The 20816-nt window shown below is 42.3% G+C and overlaps 1 protein-coding gene across 1 annotated transcript in view; it reads left to right on the top strand.

Moving 5' to 3' along the window:
- The window catches only part of HEG1 (heart development protein with EGF like domains 1), a 71722-nt gene extending 57147 nt beyond the window's left edge, over window positions 1–14575 (top strand). Inside the window, exons 13-17 of the mRNA XM_042782128.1 lie at window positions 1021–1063; window positions 1203–1240; window positions 9780–9867; window positions 12195–12369; window positions 14426–14575. Of these exons, the coding sequence (XP_042638062.1) occupies window positions 1021–1063; window positions 1203–1240; window positions 9780–9867; window positions 12195–12369; window positions 14426–14575 (494 nt within the window). The remainder of the gene's footprint in view (window positions 1–1020; window positions 1064–1202; window positions 1241–9779; window positions 9868–12194; window positions 12370–14425) is intronic.
- Window positions 14576–20816: the final 6241 nt, after the last annotated feature.

Raw genomic sequence — 20816 nt, 5'->3', positions numbered from 1 at the left:
CCAAGCTCTAGGGGCTGGGTGAAAGCCCCTCAGCCCTGGGCTTTAGCTCTGCCTCCAGCTCCCGTCCCACTGAAGCTAGAGGCTTTTCTTCACTCAGACAGCTGCTGGCTGCTGAGGCTGTCAAGCCCAAGGTGGATAAGTAAAAAGGCAGAGTCCCGATGTTACCAAACTACACAGCAGGCCATTAACTTAAATCCATTGTAAGTCCTGAGGTCGGCAGAGCATGGCCAGCTACTGAACAATGACACGGCTACATGCAGGGTCCAGGTGTGCCATGAGCTAGAGACCATTTCCAAGGCTTCTCCTTATATACAGGAAGCAGACCACATCCCAAAGGCAGCTACTCAGCTGCTTGTGGTAGTTCCGACCGTGGAGTTGATTTCCAGTCTCATCATGGAGAATAACTACCAGCAGCTGCCCAGCCACCCAACCAGGCCCAGCCAAGTTGACACACAAACATAACCACCACACAACTACAAGGAGCTCTGGTGGTGTAGTGGTTAAGGAATTTGGCTGTTACCCAAAAGATCAGTGCTTCAAGTCCACCAGCCACTCTGAAGAAAGATGAGGCAGTCAGCTTCTGTAAAGATTTACAGCCTTGAAAAACCCAGAAGGGGTCACTGTGAATCAGATTTGACTTGATGGCAGTCAGTTTGGTTTGGTTTTGGACTACTACAAACATTTATTTTGGTGGTTACTATGTGGGCAGTCACTGTGCTAAGCCATTTGCATACCTTATTTCACTTAATCCCTTCCAAGAAACTTATAAAATAGATATTATTATCCCCTTTTTACAGATGAGAAACTGAGAAGCACAAAGAAGTTAAGAAAAATTCTTGATAAAGTTAAGAGTTGATCTGACAAGAATGTTTCAGCAGGTTATAGATAATCCTGAAGCTATTTGTAGCCTCTGATTCTAGGATATTCTTGCAGACTTGAGGGTGGTAGAGTTTAATTAATGTGAGTTTGGGCAGAGAGAGGCAAATACACCCACTCATGGATTTTTCTTTTCTCTTTCAGCATGTGAAGATGGGTATAGGCTTGAAAATGAAACCTGTATGAGGTAGGCTCCCTGTTCATTTAACCTGATGATTTTGTGGTAACTCTTATTTAGAAATTACTTACGTAAATTGCCCTGTTTCTTTTGTGGTTTGAAACTACTAATTCTTGTTCTTTTTGTCGTTGTTGTTGTTGACTTGCAGTTGCCCATTTGGCCTCGGTGGTCTCAACTGTGGAAACCGTAAGTATACAAAATTCTAGAGCCTCACTTGGTCTGGGCTTGGTCCCATCACTAATGCATAGGGTGGTGGTCTCCTCCTGTTTCCCTCAGTTCACATTCTCTGCCTTCTCAGGTTCTGGGCTAGGTGGTATAGGGAAAACAAATGTAAAAGACTTGATTGGTAAAAGACTAAGACTTTAGGGGTTTAGAGACTGGTTGTTGTTGTTGTTATTATTATTATTATGTGCCATCGAGTCAGACCCAACTCATGTGACCCCTCCTTGGATTTCTGAGACAGTATCACTACAGAAGTAGATTGCCCAGCCTTCCTTCCAAGGAGTTCCTGGTGGGTTTGAACCGCCAGCCTTCTGGTTAGCAGTCAAGTGCCTTAGGCACTACACTACCAGAGCTCCTTTAGAGTCTGGTAGGGAATATAAACACATTTCTTAATAACCCTAATCATGCTAATGCCACTCTGAGTGTTAATAAAATTAATAAGATGTGAACTATGAGGTATGGAGAGGAGGTAGGCCCAGATAGAGGGAGCAAGTTAAATAAAGGTCTTGAAGCAGGTATGGGCCAGTAGTATTCTGGGGACAGTGCATAGACGGGTATGGCTGGAGTACAGAATGAAAGGACAGTGGTAAATGAAGGATTCGGTTGATGAAGTATATGAGGACCACACTGTAGGGGTTTTTGATATCAGGCTGAGGAGTTCAGACACTAACAATTGGGAAGTGTTGCCAAAAACCAAACCAGGCTCATTGCCATTGAGTGGACTCTGACTCAGAGTAACCTTGTAGGATAGAGTAGAACTGCCCCATCAGGTTCCAAGACTGTAAATCTTTACAGAAGCAGACTGCCACATCTTTCTCCCATGGAGCGGCTTGTGGGTTAGAACCACTGACCTTTTAGTTAGCAGCTGAGTGCTTTAACTACAGGAGTGGTAGAGCAGGAAAACAATTTGATCAAGAAAGTCAAGTTGGGGTGCAGTGGGAGGACAGACTGGACAGAGAGACCACAGGGAATTATACCAGTTGCCATTGAGTTAGTTCCAACTCTGGGCAACTCCGTTAGTGTCCGAGTAGAACTGTGCTCCAGAGGGTTTTCAATGACTGATTTTTCAGTAGATCACCAGATTTTCTTCCATGGTATCTCTGGGCGGACTCTGAACCTCCAACCTTTTATTTAGCTTGCACCACCCAGGAACTCCTCGAGGCAATTTAGAGACTTCCAGTATAGTCATAAGGAGCTCTGGTGGCACAGTGCCTAAAGCATTTGACTGCTAACCAGAAGGTTGGAAGTTCAAACCCGCTAGCCACTCCTTGGAAGAAAGATGGGGCAACCTACTTCCATAAAGATTTACTGCCTTGGAAACATAACGGGGGTCGCAATGAGTCGGAATCAACTCAATGGTGGTAGGTTTAGTTTTTGGAATATAGTCATGGCCAGGATTTAGGGCTAGAGACAGAGTTGGGAGTCATCCATTCCATTACAGTTCTTGTACCATTGGTCAGATGGCCCCAGAATTCTTTTATAAATTTGTTATCAGAGATGTTCCTCTCTTCCCCTGGGCCATCCACCATTTTCTTCCAATCAACATAGTTGTCACCTAATCGACTCTGACTCACGGCAACCCTATGAGTTGGCAACCCACAGAGTAGGACTGGGCCCCACAGAACTTTCCCATGGCTGATATTTTGGAAGTAGATCACCAGGCCTTTCTTCCAAGGTGCTTCTGGGTAGACTTGAACCTCTGTCTTTCGTTAGCAGCCAAGTGTGTTAATGTTTCATACAACCCAGTCACGTCCTTTTCTTAGGTATGTGCTTTTCCACCATGTGCTTGGATTTTATGTTGATTGTCCCTCATAGTTTTATGATCTCTTCATGACACCTCGATATTCATCACCTCTTACTGTTTTTAATAAATTAATTTTGTTTTTTCATAACACAAAACGTATTGTTTCCTTTTTTAAAAAACCTAAATTAATTAGAAAATAAACTCAAGTTTAAGAGAAGAAGAAAACTAAGGTAAATAATCTCACCACCTATTAAAAATCATTTTGTTAATACATGGGTAGATCTCTTTGATGCAAAGTGTGGTCTGTAGACCAGCAGCATCAGCATCACCCAAGAGCTTGTTGGAAATGCAGAATCTCAAACCCCCTCACTCCAAACCTACTGACTCAGAATCTGAATTTTAGATCTTGGATACAGTAGGAGAACAATATGGAACAAAACTCAAAATCATAAAAAAGACCAGGCTTACTGGTCTGAAAGAGTCTGGGGAAACCCCTGAGACTATGGCCCCTGTTTACCCTCAGGCCTGTGGCTTCCAGCCAAATAATAGACAAACATATAGGGTAAACATTTTTACCTGGAAGATACACTCCTTAGAACGATCAATCATGGGAGAACAGAAGGGCAGTATTTGCACAGAGAGATAACTCAGGGGCAGGAATACATGGAAAGAAGGACACAAGGAAGAAGTAACTACAGGGAAAAAGTGGGAAGAGAGCTGTTACATTGTGGGGATTGCAGTCAGTGTCATGAAGGAAAATGTGTATGAACTACTGTGTGGAAAATGAATTTGCTCTGTAAAATTTCACTCAAATCACAATAAAAAATTTAAGAAAGAAAAAAAGAATCTGGATCTTAACCACACCCATCAAACCCAAAAGCAAAACCACTACTGTCAAGTTGATTCAACACATATCAACCCTACTGGACAGAGTAGAACTGTCCCATAGTTCCAAGGCTATATAAATCTTTATGGAAGCAGACTGCCACATTTTTCTACAGTGGAGAGGCTGTTGGGTTTGAACTGCTGACCTTTTGGTTAGCAGCTCATATATTTGGTTAATACTCATTTATATGCATATTAAGGTATGAGAAGCACTGGTATATATACCATTTTGTTGTTGTTATGTGCTGTCGAGTTGGATCCAACTCATAGCGATCCCTCCTTGGGTTTCCGAGGTGGTATCACTACGGAAGTAGATTGCCCAACCTTCCTTCCGAGGAGTAGCCGGTGGGTTTAGAACCGCCAGCCTTCTGGTTAGCAGTCAAGTGCCTTACGCACTATGCTACCAGAGCTCCCAAATACAATTTTAGGAATATATATGTTAATATGGGAGCTCTGATAGCATAGTGCGTAAGGCACTTGACTGCTAAGCAGAAGGCTGGCGGTTCAAACCCACCAGCCACTCCTCAGAAGGAAGGTTGGGCAATCTACTTCCGCAGGGATACTGCCTCAGAAACCCAAGGAGGGGTCGCTATGAGTTGCATCCGATTCAATGGCAGTGGGTTTTTTATATGTTAATATGTTTTAGGTAGAAATTACATCTGAGATATCACTAAATGTACTGTTTTGTCACCTGCTTTTTAACCTAATAAATTATGGAATGTTTTCATTTACATAATTTTATAATGTCACTTTTGGTGGTTCTATGGAATTCTACCCTATGGATACACCGTAATTTGTATAACCATTCCCTTCTTATTACCTTTTAACAAGCTTTTATATTGTCATTCTCTAAGCCTTTTATCTGTTTTATGGTTATTGTTCCTTTGTGATTGTAGAACTCACATAATTTTTCCAGATTACCTTTTCCTGGCCTCAGACATGTTTATTCTTCCTCTTTCATATTCACAGTATACCCTTAGGTCATCCTTTCCATTTAAAGGTTCTGGATCTCTTCAGTGGAACTCCTTCCCCACTAGCCTCTCTGCACAGCCAGAGAGAATTCAGGGCCTCTCCTTCCCCTTTATGCTCCTCTTTCTCCCCATTTGTGGTCCTTTTTCTCCTCTTCCAGTGAGACGCCAATATTCTACTTCGCAATGATTCTGCACTGTCTTCCCAGCCCAACTCACAGTCTAGTGGCAGATGTGTAAAGGATCTTTTAATTGTGTTCACCCTATTGTTACAATTGGGCTATAAAAAGATTCACATCATGGAAATGCTGTATGTTGGCAGGAGTCACTCATAACATACACAGAGGAAGAATGCTTAAGAGGAAGGACAGACAATTAAGCTGCTTAAGAGGAAGGACAGACAATTTTTCAAACATCAGCTGGATATCTCATTCAGCTAAAAGCAAATATCTCATTGAGTTTTTTTTATTTTATTTTTAAATATGTAATAAATATTACCATTTTCTAGGCAATCAATACATATTAGGTCAGCATGCTGCTGTTGTTAGTTGCCACTGAGTCACATCAGACTCGTGGCAACCTTATGTATAACAGAACAAAACATTGCCTGGTCCTGCAACATCTTCATGATATTTGATATGTTTGAGTCCATTTCTCATTTGATTTTGACTGGTCTCATTTGACCTCAGAATGGAAAGGAAATAGAGGTTGGGGAGAGTGGACTGTTGCTCTGTATCTAATCCTCCTACTAAGTGGAACTGAGACGGAAGGGACAGGAAGCTCAGGAGAAAATGACAAGAGTCATCTGGGAAATTGTCATGGTGGAGGAAGGCAGGCACTGGGTAATGTCACAACCTGTAGACTAGAGAAAGGACAATTTCAAAATAAAATGAAAAAAAATGCTGTGAGCAGAAATTCTAAAGAAAAGGTGATGCAAGAGTGGTGGAAAGATGTATAAGCTCAATAGGCATAACATACTACACAAAACCATTGTTCTATGTCCTACTTTGGTGAGTGGTGACTGGGGTCTTAAAAGCTTGCAAGCAGCCATCTAGATGCAACACTTGGTCTTTCCTCATCCAGAGCAAAGAAGAATGAAGAAAACCAAAGATGCATAGAAGCAGTAAGTCCAAGGGACTAGTGGACCATGCAGACCTCAGCCTCCATGACCATGAGGCCAGAAGAACTAAAGGGTGCCCAGCTACCAGTGTCAACCATTAGGAAAGAGATCAGTGCAGGAGATCCTGGGTAGAGTGGGAAAACAATGTGGAGCAAAACTCAAAATCATAAAAAAGACTAGGCTTCTTGGTCTGATAGAGCCTGTGGCAACCCCCAAGACTATGGCCCATAGTCACCCTTCAGGTCTGGAATTTAACTTACACCCATGGCTTCCAGCCAAACAATAAGCATATATGGTGAATATTTACATCAGGTAGATGCACTCCCTAGAACGATCAATCATGGGAGAATAGAAGGGCAGTATTTACAAAGGGAGATAGCTTGGGGCAGCAATGCATAAGAAAGAAGAACACAGGGAAGAGGTAACTACAGGGAGGAAGTGGAAAGAGAGCTATTACATTGTAGGGACTGCGGTCAATGTCATGAAACAAAATGTGTATGGACTGCTTTCTGCAAAATGAATTTGTTCTGTAAACTTTCACCCAAATCACAATAAAAATTTAAAAAAAAAAGTGATGGAAAGATTTAAAAGGCTCTTCCCTTTTTGTAACAACATAACCATCACTTGGAAGGTTACTAGAAGTACAGCTTCTTCGTTCCTAGTCCAGATCTATTGAATCAAATCTCTTGAGACCAGGTATCTGTGCTTTAACAAGCCCTTCAGGTGATTCAGATGCACACAAAAGTTTGAGAAGGACTCATCTACACCAGTGCTACTCAAAGTGTGGTCTGTGAATGTCAATTATTGGACTGCAACAAGAACAACAACAACAAAAAAAAACCCAATCTCACTGCTATTGAGTCAGTTCCAACTCATAGCGACCCCTCCTTGGGTTTCCGAGGTGGTATCTCTACCTTGTAAGAAGGGCGATTGCCCAGTCTTCCTTCTGAGGAGTGGCTGGTGGGTTTTGAACCACCAGCCTTCTGGTAGGAGCTCTGGTAGCATAGTGCCTAAGGCACTTGACTGCTAACCAGAAGACTGGTGGTTCAAACCCACCAGCTACTCCTCAGAAGGAAGGTTGGGCATTCTACTTCCACAGTGAAACCACCTTGGAAACCCAAGGAGGGGTAACTATGAGTTGGGCCGATTCGATGGCACATAACAACAGCCTTCTTGTTAGCAGTCATATGCCTTAGACATTACTCCACCAGAGCTCCTTGGACTGCAACAAGAATACAAAAATAGAGAGTAAACAGGGGACTTCTGACAAGTTAATGGAATAGACAGATAAGCTACCCAGACTCCCTGCAATAAGGAAACAAGAAACCAATTGAAACAGATACAGGTGATAATCCTGGAGCCCTGAGCTTTGAAGGGAAGGATAAAGACATGGATAAATATCAACTAGTAGCAGAAACTGAATAAAAACAGCCAATAAGGAGACAAATGGAGCTGTGGACTGTCAACTAGTCTGACAGCATAGCCATTTTGAATATTTGCAGACAGCATTCCTGTTGGGGCAGCAGCCTAGTAATCAGCTCCATGTGCCAAAGACTGCACAGGCACCCACACTGGTGGCTGGTGAGCAAAAAGAAACTGTGCCCATACAATCCAACCACATCCACACCTCCTGCAACCCCATCCACTGAGTGAGGGCTACCACCTGCTTCTGCACCAACTAGTCAACAATAAGACAGCAGCCAATACTAGCCCAACCTGCCCACAACTGCTCTACATGAACAGCAAACAGAGATCTATGCATATATTCTTATTCTCTATCACACCCACCAGGAGACAGGTGATGAGTTCCTAAGTGCTGCCAAACTAATGAATAGAGTAACACACCAGTCCCACTTGCTTGGATATATCAAAATAAAACAAGGGGAAAAAAAAAGCCTGGGAAAATCACACCAACATACAACCACTAATGAAATGACATCACAATGTTTTGGAGACAACTGACAAACAAGATAAAGTAGTACAAACAAGGACCAAATACAGAGCCAGAATACCTCCCTGGGGAAGAAGTGGCATTTGAGCTATCTGATAAGGAGTTCAGAAGAATTATATTTAGGTACCTTCAACACACTGAAAGATGAATCAAGGAAAATTGTGATAAAATCAAAGAAAACACTGACAAAATTAAGGAAAGCACAGAAAAAAGTCTAGAATAATTTAGGAAAACAGTACAAGAACAAACTGACAAAATAAAATAAAAATTAGAAACCATACAAAAAACAGCAAATAGAAATCCAGAAGATCAATACTAAGATTTCAGAAATAGATAGCACACTGAAAGGCTCGATGGCACATAACAACAACAATGAAAGGCAAAGGAGTAGAATTGAACAATGAAAGGTGAAATTAGTGAAATAGAAGACAAATCTTTCAACACTACTTTGTTAAGGGAATAATCAGAAAAAGAACAGCCAAAAAAAAAAGGAAAAGAAAGCCTTAAGATTTACTTGAAACACCATTAAGGGGAATAACTTATGTGTGATCAGAATTCAAGAACAGGAAGAGACAAGTAAAACCACAGAGAAAATTGTCAATGATTTATTGGAAGAAAACTTCCCTAATATGATGAAAGACAAGGAGATATGTGTTCAAGAAGTTCAAAAAATCCCAAACAAGATAGACCCCAAAAGAAAATCACCAAGGCATATCATAATCAAACTTTCAAGACCAAAGACAAAGAAAAAATTCTGAAAGCAGCACAAGAAAATCAAAAAGTTACCTACAAAGAGCAACCATTATGATTAAGCTCTGATTTCTCAGCAGAAAACATGCAGGCGAGAAACAATGGGATGACATATATAAAATCCTGAAAGAAAAAAAATTGCCAACCAAGAAATATATACCCAGCAAAATTGTCCCTCAAATATGATTGTGATAGGACATTTCCAGATAAGCAGAAATTAAGAGAATTTGTAAAAACCAAACCAACTTTACAATAAATACTAATGCATCATCTTAAGTTAAAAAAAAACTTAAAAAAAAAAAAAAAAAAAAACCACTGCCATCAAGTCAGATCCAACTTATAGTGACCCCTCCTTGAGTTTCCAAGGCAGTATCACTATGGAAGTAGATTGCCCATCCTTCAACCTTCATTCCAAGGAGTGGCTGGTGAGTTTGAACCACGAGCCTTCAGGAAAGGACAAATTTTTATACTATAGAACAGTTCTTAAAATTGAACAATTTTTTAAAAATTATTTTAAAAGTTCACTACATTACTTTTATTTTTCTGTTTCTGCCATCCATGGATTGATGAAAATGTCAGAAGGGACTGGTCTGCACATGGCATGTAGAAGCCACCATTCTGGGAGTGATTAGGAAAGGGGAACTCTCTATGCTATTTAAATAAAAGGATAATTAAATAAATGCATAGGTCTGTGCTTCAACATAAGGAGCACTGGTGGTGCAGTGGTGAAGCACGCATTTGCTAACTGAAAGGTTGGTAGTTTGAACCACTCAGTTCTGTGGGGGAAAGACCTGGTCATCTGTTTCCATAAAGATTACAGCCTAGAAAACCCTAGAGAGCAGTTCTATTCTGTCACATGGGGTCGCTAAGGATCAAAATTGACTTAAAAGCACCCGACAAAAAATATGAATCAATGTTGAAAAGCCCTTGCTGGGACCCAGGAAGTGGAAGGTTAGGTCACCAGTTGAGGCAGGGTGGTGACTGTAGGGTGTGTGTGTTTATATGTTTGGAGAGAGAACTATTCTTTTGTACACATTACTTCATTGCTTCTTACCAGTCCCCTTCTTTATTTTTACAATGTTTAGCCTATCAGCTCATCACAGTGGTGATTGCAGCAGCAGGAGGTGGGCTTCTGCTTATCCTAGGAGTTGCACTGATTGTTACCTGTTGCAGGTGAGTGGTGAGAGTTCAAAGTTTAATTCTATTTCTTGGCCTGGACCATGCAAGGATCAATTTTTACTCTTTTAAAGAAAGTTTGGGGTGGTTTATAATGTTAAAGCATAACATATGACTGAATCCTTGGAAAAAAAAAAAAAAAAGACAAAAGGAAATTCATGACAGTTGGTACCAGCAGGGAGAGAAAAAAGGGGAGCAAATGAGACTGTATTTTCTTTATTAAAAATGCATGTCCAAAAGCACAAGAAAGAAAAAAGCAGTGCATTGGATTTCATCAAAATTAAAAACATCTGTGCTTCAAAGGACACTATTCAGCAAGTGAAAAGACAACCTACAAAATGGGAAGAAATAGTTACAAATCATATGTTTAATAAGGGGCTTGTATCTAAAATATATAAAGAGCTCTTACAACTCAACAATAAAATAATAATAAAAAGGCAACCCAGTTAAAAGATGGGCAATAGATCTGACTAGCTATTTCCCCAAAGAAGAAACACAAATGGCCAAGAAGCACATGAAATGGTCCTTGATTTACATCAGGTAAATGCAAATCAAAACCACATGAGATACCACTTCACACCCACTATTGTTGTTGGGTACTGAGTAGATGGCTATAATAATAAAATAAGAAAGAAAGAAAATAAGTGGTAATGAAACCAAAACCAAACCCACTGCCACTCAGTCAATTCCAACTCACAATGACCCTGTAGGGCAGAGCAGAACTGCCCCATAGGGTTCCCCAGGCTGTAATCTTTACAGAAGCAGAGGCTGGTAGGTTGGAACTGCTGACATGTCATTGTGCCGCCAGGGCTCCCACAGTTACCCAGAGGGTCAAAAACTGAGTGCTCAGTTTTTAGCCTTACATTTGCCAAGTGACCTATAGCATATCCTGTAACCATTTTGGGAAGGGGCCTGTGAGCATTGGGGAAGGTAGTTGTGAATGAGCAAGTCATTGTTTGAGTCCGGATACCCCACCCTCCAGGGACCAACATAGTGATAGGTCTGTTCTGAACTTATGAGAGGGACCAACGCCTAAGCCACTTGCTAGACATTTGTATTTATGATCCTAAATCATGTTGTGCATTACCCTGAAAAGGTATTCATGGGAAAGTGAAGTACAAAGAAGAAACTTCCAGTTGTCTTCCACAGGGCAAATGCCATTAGAAATTTCTGATCTGCGGCCCATTGTTGTTGTTGTTATGTGCTGTCGAGTTGGACCTGACTCATAGCGACCCCTCCTTGGGTTTCCGAGGCAGTATCACTACGGAGGTAGATTGCCCCATCTTCTTCTGAGGAGTGGCTGGTGGGTTTGAACCGCCAGACTTCTGGTTAGCAGTCAAGTGCCTTAGGCCTACGCTACCAGAGCTCCCTGCGGCCCATTAGATGGTTGAATGACATACCAGTGAAATGTCCCCAGTAGAAAGGCTGGTCCAGAGTTGTCCTGATCTGCTGAAATGAGAATATATACAGATACATAAATATGTGGGAGGTTCTGCAAACAAGACACCCTGTTTTTATGGACTGTGAAGTAGTTTCATGTGGTTGAACAAGCACTGGCTGGAGAATTGGAAGGACTGAATTCTAGTCCCAGCTCTGCTAGTAGTAAAATATGACCCAGGGAACAAGTCTTATCTCTTCACTGACCCAGACTTGTCCCATCCCTAAGGATGCTAATTCAGTAATTCTAGGTAAGACCTGGAAGCTTCCCATGTACATTCTGATGCTAAAGCAGGTTGTGAACCATTGGATTAGAAGATTCTAAGGGTTCTTCTGGCTCCAGTGCTCTGTGAAGTTCTGGCTCTTGTTTCCCTGACCACCCCCAAGACCCAGTGATTTCTGTCCCCCAGCTAATCTAAGTCTGCTCCACTGCAGACTGTCTTTGTCCTCCCTGTCCTTCATAATGTCCTTTTGGGTTGGAAGATTTTTTTATCTTTTTTTTGCATCTAATTGCATTTTTGTTTGTATTAGGCAAATACTGAAAATAACAACTAACTCAATGTGCAGCTACAAAGAAATATTGTTGTTATGTGCCGCTGAGTCGTCTCCAACTCATAGCAACCCCTCCTTGGGTTTCCAAGGCAGTATCACTATGGAGGTAGATTGCCCAATCTTCTTTCTGAGAAATGGCTGGTGGGTTTGAACCTCCAGCCTTCTGGTTTGCAGTCAAGTGCCTTAGGCACTATGCCACCGGAGCTCCTACAAAGAAACATAGTGAGGGCTTTTGGTCTAATTTACCTTTTAAAATGATAGTTGGTGCCCTCATAGGCATCATTTCTTTACAGACTCATTCATTTAACTTTTCAAATATTTTTTTTATCCCACAGAAAGAGTAAAAATGACATAAGCAAACTCATCTTCAAAAGTGGGGATTTCCAAATGTCCCCGTACGCTGAATACCCCAAGAACCCTCGCTCACAAGAATGGGGCCGAGAAGCTATTGAAATGCATGAGAATGGAAGTACCAAAAACCTCCTGCAGATGACAGATGTGTATTACTCGGTGTGTATTCCCGGGCTCAGTGCAACCTCTGGGCTCCACATTCCTTTGAGAAGTAAAGCAATGCTGTTTTGTGGTAGTAAAAGCATTCCAGCTCATTAAGAGTTAAAGGGAATAGCCATAGCCATGTCTTATTTACATATTTTAATATTTAGTTACTTACACCATTTGCATGATATTTGCCAGTTTTGGTATTGAGATGTGAAGGATATTTCATAAAACACAGAACTTCTATGGGGTTGTAGCAATAGCCTTCATATTGCTAGACTTGCTTTTAAATTATAGGGTTAGAAACTGAAAAGAACAAAGGATTAAGGGCTTTTAGCCCTTGGCTGTTTCATTTTTATCTCTAGTCTGCCATGCTTTACTTCGTGTGGTTGAATAGTTAAAATTGGGGGAATGGAAGAAGATATAAAGAGAACAATTCAATGGAATCATCAACAAGGGTTTCTCAGAGTTTTAGAAGATGATCTGCTGCAAAATCAACCAAATCCATTGCCATGAAGACGATTACAACTCATAGCGACCCTATAGAACAGAGTAGAAGTGCCCCATCAAGTTTCCAAGGTTTACAGAAGCAGACTGCCTCATCTTTCTCCCATGGAGTGGCTGGTATATTGGAACCACTAACCTATTGGTTGGCAGCTGAGCACTTAACTACTGGGCCATCATGGCTCCTTCCTATTCATGTTTGCCCAATAACATTTATCATTCCAATAGCTTCCAATTGTGTCTGCTCAGTAGGTCTTTAATAGTGTGATATGTGCAGTCCTGGACTGTATCATTTGGAAAGATGGATGACTACATTCCATGCTTGCTTCTTCTGTCCTGCGTTGAAGTTAACCCATGTCTTTCTTCTGTGCTCTGTCCAGTTCATTTCACATTACACTGCACCAACCAGAAAGCAAATGCACATGGGGATATCTGAGCTGAAAAGTAAAAGGATTGCAGGTGACTTCTCATGCCCTGTGGAGCTGTTTGAGCTCTAAGAATAAACACAAAACCTTGCCCCTAGGGGCTTAATAGCACTAGACGATATCATTACAGAAACTATAATCCCTCTGGTTGCTATGGGAATTAACTGAGGATTCAGACTTTGGATGGGAGGGACAAGTTTGTTCATACTACAGAGCCATTTGTTTTGCTGGGGCTCCTTTTGAAAAATTTGAATCTGAAGGAAGAACAAGAAGAGATAAAGGGAAAGAGTTTATGTAGCCTCAAACTCACCTCTAATTAAAGTGTTTCCATCGATACTTCCTCAGGACTTTGCTCTTTGCTCTGTTGTCAGGAAAGTCCTTTTGCTTTAATCTCTCAAGGCGTCACTAAGTAGGTGTTTTACCACGTTTCCCCGACACTGACTTCCTCTGCTAGGGCTCTTCAACCTTAACACGGCAACACATGGGCCTGCGACACTAGTATCATAGCACCAAACTTAGCTGCATGTTTCCATGGCATTAGCAAAAGAGTTGCCCTAAAAAGATACAGTCAAGGACTTAAATGAACCCAGTCTTCATTTCACAAATAGTAGGCTGAGCAGTCTGTAGAAGCAGAGCCTAAGCTTATAGCATGAAGCTGTCTACTCTGCTGAGAAGGATACTTTTTTAAAAAATTATAATAATCAGTAGAACCATCATCACACAGGCTTAATTCAGTTCTTTCCCTACATTGGTCCAAAGTCACTGGCCTGCCCCTGATTCATGTTCTTTCAAAACTCCTTTAAAAATACTGGCAAACGTATCCCAGGTTCCATTAAGAAACACACCCATGAAGATCCTGACCATTCTTGGTCAGCCTTGGTTCTGTCGTTTGTGTCTGCCTTTCTCTTATGTTTAAAGAGCTCTAGTGGTGTAGTAGTGGTTAAGGCATTTGGCTGCTAACCGAAAGATCACTGGTTCAAACCCACCAGCCAGCCGCTCTGCAAAAGAAAAATGAAACAGTTTGGTTTGGTTTTGGTCCTCTAACATTTATTAAAAGGTAGAATTGTTTTAAAAAAAAAAAAAGTATAAATTTAACTGAAGATCAATAAGTTGACTTTTCTTCTTTTCTCTTTGGCTGCCAGCCCACAGGTGTAAGGAATCCTGAACTTGAACGAAATGGACTCTACCCGGCCTACACTGGATTGCCGGGATCACGGCATTCTTGCATTTTTCCTGGACAGTATAACCCATCGTTCATCAGTGATGAGAGCAGAAGAAGAGATTACTTTTAAATGCAGAAGAGTGAGGGAGGCCCGCTGCTCTGAGCAAGTGACCGGGACTTCACAGGACTGTACCAGTATGGAGCGCCACCGCTGGCTGCTCCCAGGACTTGTCGGAGCCATGCTCAGTGGCAAGCAGAAAGTGAGAGAGGCGTGAGGGGAGTGACCACAGTGGAAGGGGACAGATGGAGCCTGTGGATGTGGCACCACAGGCTGCTCACTGGCACCTTCGTTACTACTGTGAATGTGAACATGGGCCAGTACAAAGAGAGTATCTCAGAGTAACTGCGAAGTGGCCATGAGCGCTAGGACCGACTGTTAAGGAAGGCAGATCACTAGGCATCGTTACAAGGACCCAGTTTTTCCTTAGTTTGCACTTTAGTAAATTGGATGGGGAGGTCTTTTAGATTTATCTCGAGACTGATCCAAAAAGAAGGCCTCTCTTCCTCAGACACTTCCATCAGCCTCAGTTTGGTGATTAATTTGAAGCAAAATACCAACTCTAGTTCTTTTCCTGCCTGGAGCCTGCATGCTAAACAACGGATGATGTTAAACACACCACTACAGTCTGAAGAGGCTGCAGTTTAACATACAGTATTTTAATATGTTTCTAGGTTTGATTGGGAGCTCTGGTAGCATAGTACCTGAGGCACTTGACTGCAAAACAGAAGGCTGGTTCAAACCCACCAGCCACTCCTCAGAAGGAAGGTTGGGCAATCTACTTCCATAGTGGTACCACCTTGGAAACCCAAGGAGGGGTTGCTATGAGTGAGTCCAACTTGACGGCACATAACAACAACAACAATAGGTCTGATTATGCTACAGTTTCTAAGCCAACCCCCGAAATGAGAAACTGAAATGGATGAGGCCCAGCACACAAGTCCAGTTTGCTTTTTAACAAAGTGGCACATTTACTTAAAATTATTTTTCCCTTTGCAGTGAAATCTCCCTTCTTCAAACAAGTCTGGGTAAAAACAATGTCTCTGGATTTAGTTAGAGGTGTCCAGCTTCCCTGTGGAGAGCCCAGAGGCAGAATCGGGCTGGTCCTGGCTGTGCCCTAGCAGATGATCTCGCAAGCTGCGGGCTGGGGACACTTTCTATCAGTGAGGGCATTGCCCGGTGCCTGGGATGCTGACCACCATCCTGGAAGCCTGAGGCCTCCCAAAAAAATGGATGGGTTAGACATGGAGTGCTGAATGCAGGGCGCGTCTGAGCTGGTCTTTCACCATGAGAGGAAAAGCAGCATGGTGTGGTTCCTGCAGCTGAAGGTGATTGGGGCATGGACGGCACAGGCAAGTCAGAGTTCCTGAAACCCTGGTGTTTGGGAAGCTGTGTGGATTCCGGAGGAAGAATCGGGAGCTTGGGTGGAGCCCCCTGTGAGTTTGCTTACCTGCTAGTGCAGCCTCTTTGATTGTACCCATAATCCTGTCTACAAACTCAGTGTAGACTTTTAGCTACTCAGAGCTGTTTGTTCATTGAAGAAATTTCTCATCTCTCATCCATAATTTGTACATACTTATACTACTGTGTAGTTGCCCCAGAAACAGTTTTAAATCAAGTCAGCACCAGAGAACTAAAGACTTCTGGCCAGTCAGGGAGCTGAGAGTTGGCCTTTGGGACGGAAATTCCACCCGTTGTCAATAGGGGGGCATATCCAGTGTTCAGTGTCTTTTACTCCCTCTTGTGGAGCTTTGCTTATTCTCATTATCTGCTTGGAACATCCTGGTTTTGGATGAAGTAAAGAGAACACAAGTAGAAGAATTGTTCCCACCCTGAAGCTTTGTGCTCAGTGACACATGCTCTTTTGAAAATGGTTCAGCAGTGGGGAACAATTCCACCCTGGACATGGTTGTTTCTTCAAGGTTCTCTAATCTTGTCTGCACATAGTCCTTATTCTTATGTCCTCCTCAATCTGCTGGTTTTAAGCATGTACTGCTGTGTAGTATGGTCTCCACTGCTTACCATCATCACTCTGCTGTGACAGTGCTTGTCAGAGCGATATATCTTGTCACTTAAACACATTCATCTCATGGGCTAGACAGAAAAAGAATTCTGTTTTTGCCAATGGATGCCAAGTTAAAATTTCAGAGCATCATATTGCCTTTTTAAATCGTGGGTCTTGCATCTCTCTACCTTTTTACCTTACATCTACCTGGAGAGCCCAGAGCTCCTGCACTCAGCTCACCTGAACTCATAGACTTGACACCCTAGTAAGGTGGCCCAGCTTTCTGGCTCTTTCCATAACCTTCTTGCTCATCCCTAGGACCCACAGGTGTGGAAAGAGCTCAGGTGTGGGATTTCTTCCCAGGGATCTACTTCTGCTGCCTTCAGCTGACATCACCACTGATGAATCATCTCCTGTGTCAGGGCCGGGCACTATACCACACAAGGAAGCATTTAAAAGCATTTTTTAAAAGAATCGCAGTCCAGAAAAGAGTCTCCTGGGAGTTCTATGAATGCTTTCCTGTTAATAGGTTTTGTCCATATGGAGTGGATTAAGAGTGTATTTTTTTTAACTGAAGAAATGAGGCACCCTGCCAGGTTAACACAGTAACTACAGTTTCTAGGAGGCAGTGGGGAGGGGCAAAGTGCACCTCACAGGTTCTCCAACGTGCCTGAAAGCAGCATGTGCTAGGGCGAGGCTGGCTTCACCTTGTTGTGGTTCATCCCTCTCCAGGAGGTCCTGCCTCGGCCAAGGGGAGACTGGACCAAGGAGCTGGGGACACACCTGGCAAAAGGAGCTCTCAGCTCTGGTCCAGGTGCACTCTGGTGTCTGTCTCTGCCTGGGATGTGTGACTCATGTACTCACACCATGGGGCCTGATGGCTGGCTGAAGGTGAGAAGAAGGGAAAAGTGACACTTACCTGCCATCAGATGCTTAACCTTCTGTAGGGAAGGGCTGGGCCAAATGGCACCTGTGTATAAACTCCAAACCAAAAAAAAAAAAAAACCCACAGCCATTGAGTTGATTCCAACTCACAGTGACCCTATAGGACAGAGTAGAACTGTCCCCATAGGGTTTCTTAGCCTGTAAATCTTTACAGAAGCAGTCTGCCTCATCTTTCTCCCATAATGTGGGTAGTGGGTTTGAACCACTGACCTTTTGGTTAGTACCCAAATGCCTTAACCACTGCGCCATCAGAGCTCCTGGTATAAGCTTGGGAGGGTCTTATTTCCCTGTCTTTTTCTCTTTTCCCCATGAGCCAGCCCAGGGCACAGAGTCTGTTTATTAGGATAATACAGCTAATAGCTCTCACATTCTTCCCGCCATGAGGCTCCCTGCAAGGTACATGGCCTCAGATCCCCCTCCCCGGAGAGACAGGCATGAGAGTACCTATTTCTCAGACAGAAAGCTCCAGAGGGATAAAATAACTTACCTTGTAGAGCTGAGATTCAAACTCCAGTCTGCCTGGCACACCTTTGCACTCCCTGCTATCCCTCCCTGCCTCATCTTCCTGGTACATCCCTCACCATCCAAAGAGGATGAGAGAATGAGCTTAAAAAATAAGTTCTTATTTTCCTTAAAGAACCAAAAATATTATCAAGCAATAGCTAACGCAGTAGCATGAAGTGCAAGAAAAATCTTGAATCCCTTTTGGAAAAGTCCTATCTGGTTTGTTTTTGTGTATATGTCTTTGACACTGTTGGTCATCATTAATAAAATAGTGGCTGGCTTGTGCTTAGCAAGAAGCATTTTGGTATGTGACTTTGGGTATAGGAGGTGTAAGGTGATGATCTGGGTTTTTTAGAGACATGGCCAGACTCATGACCCACTGAGGGCTGCTTCTTCAGAGTAGACACCTGAGAAGCTCAGGCCATGTTCCTATAGTTAGGCCACAGTTCCCAGTGTTTTGGAAGCATATTTTTGTGAACCATTACCAGAGTTGGGAGCGTATTTGGTTGAATATCTTAAATGCTGACAAGTCTTCCTCCTTTGAGAGGAAGTTTATTTTCAGAAGCAGCTAAGGCGTTTAGAGTCAAAATTGCTAAATGTATGGTGCAGCTGAGCTGGCTGATAGCATTTGAGGTCAGAAAATAAGTAGTCAGCTGCTAACTGAAAGGTCAGTGGTTCAAATCCACCAGCTGCTCCTTGGGAGAAAGAAGGTAGTCCACTTTCATAAAGATTTCAGCCTTGGAAACCCTTTGGGGGCAGTTCTACTCTGCCCTACAGGGTCTCTGTGAATCAGAATCAACTTGATAATATGGGTTTGGGGATTAAGTTCTTTAAAAGCTGAGTCTAAAAGTTGGAAGGGCAAAATCCTTAGAGTATGAGGCTGGATGGCTGCCTAGTAAAAGGCCTCTGTAGAATGATATTGATTCAGATGTGAGTCCCCAACCAGAGACCTTAGAGTCTCTCTCACACGTGGCTCTGTGGAGCCATTTTGCCCACCTGCAGGTGCCAAAATGGCCCATAACTCTTCTCAGGTTTGCCTGACGAAGCTGGACCTGCACAGCCCAGTTGCCTGTGGCTCAGTACAGCCTAACACATCCAAAACTAGAGTTTTGACCCATAATTCTAAAATATCTTCATTTTGAAATGAGGAGGTCACTTCTTAAGAGAGAGGAAGAAAGCAAAGTTTCCTATCTTAGTATTTTGTATCTTATTTTAAACTCTCCTCAATGTCAGAGAGATTTTTTCTATTTGAAAGCTTCTGTGGGGATTAGAAGGGACATTTCATGTGCTTCTTGGCAAAGTAGCATTCTGAGGTTCTCTGGTGCATTTTTGGAAACAGAACTTTGTGTGCTTTGCCTTTGGGTATGTGGTTTTGGTTTTTTTTTCTCCTTGAATCCTATGAAAAAGGAAACTGGTTAAAATGCTAAGTCCATTAAAGTATTAAATGCCAATTAATTTGTTTTATAAGTATCTTTTCAATAGTGTTACAATCCGTCATATCTTTGTAAACTGCTCAAAGAGAAGACTGTGGAACCAAGGGGCAATTCAGGTCTAAAATGAGATGGCATTTTCAAAGAGGACATTTCAAAGAATTTTTCCGTGAGAAGTCTGTCTGTACTTTATCCTTTGGAGGCATGTGATGCACCTCAGATGCAGGTTCTTGGGTAGAAAGGATGGGGCAGGGCAGGGATAGGGTCGGACCAGTCTACCGAAACTAACCTGACTCACTTACCATTTTGTCTTACCTTGGCCTGTTTTGAAAGAAAATGAACATTTTATTGTGGGTTGCTGTGAGTTTTGTTAATGTTTGTGTTGCTGAATTTATGGTTAAATGGAGCATATAGCTGGATTATGAAGTTTTTGAGTTTTCCCATTGCCCTGGATTTCTCTTTGAAAACCTTTAAACCTTAGCCCCTGAATGATTGTGTTAAATCCACTATGAGAATGTTATTTAAAGTTGTATTATAATTGCAACCTCCACTAATTATTCAGTACTGTAGCAGCAAAGTATTATTTGTAAGAATTTGGTTATTTTTATACTTATATCCACTATAAGTCTGGCGTTCTAGTCAGTAAAATGATGCAATAAAATAAATATCATTTTCATTGTGTGTTTTTCTCTTAACAACAAGCAAACCAGACTAGAGTACAACAAATTACTTTCCATGAAGCACCACTTAAACAGCAGAATCGTACAGTGAATTTTTGATGGGAAACAGAGGAGGCAACAACCCGCCAGTTATATGAATTGATTCCAACTCATGGTGATCCCAAGTGTGTCAGAGTAGAACTGTGCTCCACAGGATTTCAAGGCTGTGACTTTTCAGAAGCAGATCACGAGACCTTTCTTTCAAGGAGCCTCTGGGTAGGTTCAGACCACCAACATTTCAGTTAGTATTTGAACTCTTAACCAAGTATGCTAACCAGGGACTCCCATAAATAACTGAGTCATTTCTGTATCCTCAGTACCTAGCAAAATTAGCAAATATACTTTGGATGGATGGATAGCTGTTGCTTTTCTTGTTGTTAGGTGCCACTGACTCAGCTCCAACTCACAGCAACCCTTTATACAACAGAACGAAACAATGCCCAGTCCTGCACCATCCTGGACAGACATAAATGATAAAAAGCCTAATTCATAACATCTGCTTTTGTTTATTTTTCTTTCTGTGGGTTGGAGGATGTAGGTAGCCAATTCAGAGACTGAAAATTTCCTCCTGAGTGCCTCCCACTACCACTCTCTGTCAACTCTTGGCATCTTAGAGGAGAAAGGACAGTAAGCCTCTCTCTGCTCAGTGGTGGAGAGAATCTGAAATGTTCAGGTGATGGACTGTGGACCTTGCATTTACAGTGACTAAT

This window comes from Orycteropus afer, unplaced genomic scaffold (genome assembly GCF_000298275.1).
Source record: "Orycteropus afer afer isolate SDZICR_OR568_19922 unplaced genomic scaffold, OryAfe1.0 scaffold00245, whole genome shotgun sequence".
NCBI lineage: Eukaryota > Metazoa > Chordata > Mammalia > Tubulidentata > Orycteropodidae > Orycteropus > Orycteropus afer.
The sequence above is the reverse complement of the archived record's forward strand: the minus strand, read 5'-3'. Positions and strand labels throughout refer to the sequence as shown.